General features: G+C 34.0%; 1 protein-coding gene across 1 annotated transcript; it reads left to right on the top strand.

The window, feature by feature from the left end:
- The first annotated feature begins 2,031 nt into the window (after positions 1-2,031).
- LOC120086373 (glycosyltransferase family protein 64 C3) lies at positions 2,032-3,143 on the top strand. Its single transcript, XM_039042990.1, has one exon. It carries the CDS (start codon positions 2,086-2,088, stop codon positions 3,082-3,084), a length of 999 nt encoding a protein of 332 aa, XP_038898918.1. The 5' UTR covers positions 2,032-2,085; the 3' UTR covers positions 3,085-3,143.
- The last annotated feature ends 2,032 nt before the right edge of the window (positions 3,144-5,175 follow it).

The raw sequence follows: 5,175 nt of genomic DNA, 5'->3' as shown, positions 1-5,175 counted from the left end.
TGACTAATATATACTACTCTTGTATGTGAATATTAGTGAAGAGATACTTAGGCTTCAATTAAGTGTGTGTCTTCCTCTCATAATGAAGTTATCTTTCCTTCTTCTCATGAACTCCCCTTCACTTGAAGAACTTAGAACCCTTAAGTTTGAGAACTCATTTTCTATGAACGTAATCTTAGGATTCCCCCAAAGATGAGAACTCCATCTCTATGCGACAATCTTAACAAGACTACTTCTTGCACTAAAATAGCTCACAGAAAAATGAAAAATATCCTCATTCAAATTCGGTAGACCATAAATAAGGAAAGTAGCCTAGAGAAAAATAAAAAGACATAATATTTCAAATAAGAAAAGAAATATTGTTCAAAACAATATTCTGTGAGACATATTCTAAGACATCATTGAATTGACCCAATGAGCAAATACCAGAAACCTTAAACAAATAGATAACCAATTATACATCTCTAACAATCTTCTAATTCTCCTCGTCGTTATTCATGTATTGATGTTTAATTAGTTATTTTCATATTTCATGTTAAGGCTATAAATAGCCTATATAGGGTTTGTAATAGATTGAATATCAATTTGAATATTGAACTTTGCATTCTCTTAGAGAGTCCTCTCTCATCTTGGGATAGACATCCTTTGCTTGGCCATGGATTTGGATCAATACCTTCCTCTACATAAAAATATATATATATGTATGTATATATATATATAGGAAAAAATATCTTTATGGCCCCTAGGTTTTGAGAGTTTAGTTTTTATTTAGTCCATAAGTTTTAAAATGTTATACATTTAGTCCTTAAACTTTGAGTTTGGTGTCAATTTAATCCATGGGTTTTAAAATGTTATAATTTTACCATTGACATTTGAGCTTGACGTACTATGATCGCCTTCTCATTCTCGCAGGCGTTCGTGATAGCCTTAATAGAGACGAAAGTCGGCCATAGTGATTTGGGAGTTCCGTGTGGAAGGGCTCCCTCTGTATGTGTTGTCCGAAAAAAGGAGGACTCAATGGTCTTCGAGATGCAATAAACTGATCTTTCAACCTTTTTCCAACAGGTTTCTTATTCATTATTTCTCCCACACCCATAGTTTAGTCAAGTCAGATTACGCTTTCTTAAGAAGAAGAGCACTGGAAAGTCAACATCAGCCTATGATTCCCATCAGGATTTTGTCCCAATCTGGTCCTTATATTTCAAAATTACATTTTTAACATCGGTTTTTCACCAAATAATCATTGTTGTCTTTAGAGTTCTTCTATGTTAATAAATTAAAAATCGTTAAAAGTTTTATAATTAATTAAGTTTCTTATCACTTTTAAAATTAAATTTAAAATTTCATTTCATGATTATTTTTAATTAATTAACAAAAATTGAGGTCAATGATTGAAAGTGAGTATTTACCGAAAAATTAAGGTTAATCTCGAAACCCAATGACCAAATTAAAACAAAATTCAAATAAGGTTAAATTTATAACATTTTGAAACTTGAAGACTAAATTGAAATGAGGCTTAAAATTTATGGACTAAATGTGTAATCTTTTAAAACTTAGAAACCAAATAGAAACTAAAGCAAAAATTCATAGACGAAAAAGATATTATTCCTAAAAATATATATCAAATCTCAATCTCTTTCCCATTTATTTTCTCCAACTTTCCCCAATATCATTTCCTTTCTCTCCCCTTCAATATCATAGCTTCATATCTCCTCCCTCCACTCAAATTTTTCAAAATCCTCCCCCAAATAACTTCTCTTTTCCATACATATTATGACACCTCATCATCCAATATTCGTTTTCATTTATTTTCAATATCTTTATAAATTATTTATATCTTCGGATTAAATTTATAATTTAACCTATTATCATAGGAACACTTTCCATGGGTTGCTGTTCACGTTCTTCCCATTTTCTTTACGAAACAGAGTAAAGTTTACGCATCAGCTTATTACTTACGATGTCGTTTAATGAGAAAAATATAACAAAATAAATTAAATTATTATTATTTTTTTTTAAAAAAAAGAACTAACTGCGAATAAGATAATATTTCCTGCTTCTTGCTCAAGGCAGAAACAAGTGAAGATGAACTTCCACTTTCTAACGATCTTAGTCCTCCTCCTCTCTTTCTCCACCGCCGTGTCCTCTCTACATGAAGAAACCGCCGCCACGTGCGCCGCCGCATCCCCACCGGACCGACGGAATCTACGATCAGATCAAATCACGGTCCTCATCAACGGCTATTACGAGTCCCGCATCCCTCTCCTCCAATCAATTGCTTCCACGTATGCCGCATCCCCATTTGTACACACAGTACTGATCCTATGGGGAAATCCCTCAACCTCAACAAAAACCCTAACAAAATTGGCTCAAAACCTCACCACAGGACCCATCTCCCTAATCCGCCAATCTTCAAACAGCCTCAATTCTCGCTTCCTTCCTCGAAAATCCATCCAAACCGGCGCCGTTTTGATCTGTGACGATGACGTCGAGATCGACACATCGTCCCTCGAATTCGCGTTTAGAATTTGGGGGAGAAACCCCGAACGACTTGTCGGCTTCTTCGTCCGGTCCCACGATCTAGACCTCTCGAGACGGGAATGGATCTACACCGTTCATCAAGACAGGTACTCGATCGTACTCACGAAACTGATGATTCTCAAGACGGAGTATTTGTTCGAGTATTCTTGTGGAGGCGGAGCGGCGATGGCCGACATGCGGAGAGTTGTCGATCGAGAGCGTAATTGCGAGGATATCTTGATGAATTTCGTGGTGGCCGACATGTCGAACGCTGGGCCTATTATGGTTGCGGCGCAGAGGATCAGGGACTGGGGAGACCCACGGAATGATTACGATGATGAGAATGAACGGCTCGGATTGAGGGAAGGGGTTAGTGAGATAGGGCTGAGTAATAGGAAAGGGGAGCATAGGAAGAGAAGGGGACGGTGTATAACGGAGTTTCATAGACGATTCGGGAGGATGCCGTTACGGTATAGTTACGGGAAGTCCGTTGACTCAGTTGGCGAACAGGCTTTGTGTAGAAAGGGAAGGAAGTTAGTCCCTTGTGATCAAAATGTACTATGAAAAAATTGAAATAAATTGTATATATCTTTTGAGAAAATTATTCCATTTATCACATTATACATGCACTTTTTTGGTTCACACACATATATATATAAACTCCTAAGTTTGATGAGGTTGATCATAATTATTTATTCCAAACCCATAATTTCATCTCATTAAACATTAAACAGCAACTAAGTAATATAATGTATTTTTTTAAGTTAAAATATTTTTTATTAAGTTATAAGTTTTACTACTTGAATTTTTAGATTTGTTGTTATTTGATCTCTGAAATTTTATAAGCGTAATTAGGTTCCAAACTTTTAATTTTGTGTTAATTAGGTTCCTAACTTCAAAATGTGTATGATAAAGAAATTGACTTTCAATTTTTTGTTCATTCTCATACAAATGCTTTAACCTAAAGTTTCATCTCGAAACTAATTGAAAATGAGAAATGTTTCATATATATTATATATATATTTTTTAAAAAAATCATATATATTATAGAAACGGTGAGGTTTCAGTGTGAAATCTTAACAATTATGTTTGGTTTTCCATAAATTTAAGAAATTTTCTTGCTTTAGTAAATAGTATCAATATTTAAAGGTACGGAGTTATTTTCAAATGACTAAAATCACTTTTCGATTAAAATTAAATGATGAAATTATTTTTTAGAAAATTTTTTAAATTATTTAAAACAATGAGTTGAAATGTACTCTAATGTCATTAAAAAATTTGTCCCACTTTCTTGAAATGTACTTCTTTGAAGTTTAAGGGTTCACTTGAGAGTGATTTAGAATGAATGAGAGGATGCTAGAATCATTTAGACCGGAAGAATTACTTGCCCTAAAACCACATCATCTCTATTTTGATGAGATGATTTTATATATAACATGCTTTTTAGGGGTATTCAAATAATCTGGTAACCCGACCAATCCGGATTACCCAACCCAAACCGCAAGGGTTGCGTTGGATTAAAAATTTTTAAAAATATTAAATTCGGATTGGATCTCGGATTAGCCATTTTCAGGGTCGAGTCGACCCGACCCGAATATATATATATATAATGAAATAAAACATAAAAGGGTCGAGCCCCAGTGGTTGCACGCACGCCATCCGGAGAATATTTTTTCTTTTTTTCTTTTTATTAATATATATATTATAAAAAAAAAAAATTGTTTTGTCCATCCCAGCAATACCGCACTTTGAAACCCTTGTTGCGCCACTCCCGTCGCTTCTCCCATCGCCATCGCCAATCGACTCCCACACTTCACGTCTCCGCCTCGTCAGATCAGATCCATTCTCCGTCTCGTCAGATCCGGTCTCCACCTCGCCTATTGCTCCAAGCTTCATGAACGACTCATCATTAGGGGTATTTTCTTCAATAAAGCAAGTAGATAACATTTGTTACATTTTGTTGTAGGGAGATTTGTATGGATGCCCTGAATTTCAAATCAAATAACATTAATTTTTATTGTAGGGAGATTTGTATGGATGCCCTGAAAAGATAACATTTTGTTGACATTTGTATGCATTTTGTTCATCAGATACTTATGTATGCAAAACGTTAACATTTGTATGCATTTTGTATGCAAAACGTTAGTATGCATTTTGTTGACATTTGTATGCATTTTGTTCAAATATCATTTTGTTGACATTTGAAAAGATAACATTTTGTTGACATTTCAAATCAGATACTTTTGTATGCAAAACGTTATATAGCCTTAATTACAAGCTTCACGCCATCCGTTTAACCGTGATTGATTAATACATTTATTTTTGTTCAATCTCGCAGTATCTTGAGAACAGTTAGATAGATTCTTCAAAGTTGTCCCAATGGACAAGGAATCAGACACTGCCGAATCACCATTTTCAAACTTTCACGTGAGTAAACTAATTTAATTTTTATTGTGTAGTGTGTACATATACTATTTATGTGTGATTGATTAATGATTAATCTTTATACATGAGTTGTTTGTTTATTGTTGTTATGAGTTAATTGAGAAGCTAGTGTTTGTTTTTTTTTTTTTTTAATTGTATAGATAGGTGTAATTAGTTGTTTACTAGTTTCATTTATTTTATAGATGGACAGTAGTAGTGGTAATGCAAGTG

This window comes from Benincasa hispida, chromosome 9 (genome assembly GCF_009727055.1).
Source record: "Benincasa hispida cultivar B227 chromosome 9, ASM972705v1, whole genome shotgun sequence".
NCBI lineage: Eukaryota > Viridiplantae > Streptophyta > Magnoliopsida > Cucurbitales > Cucurbitaceae > Benincasa > Benincasa hispida.
Note: the sequence above shows the minus strand (reverse complement) of the source record. Positions and strands in the feature narration are given on the sequence as shown.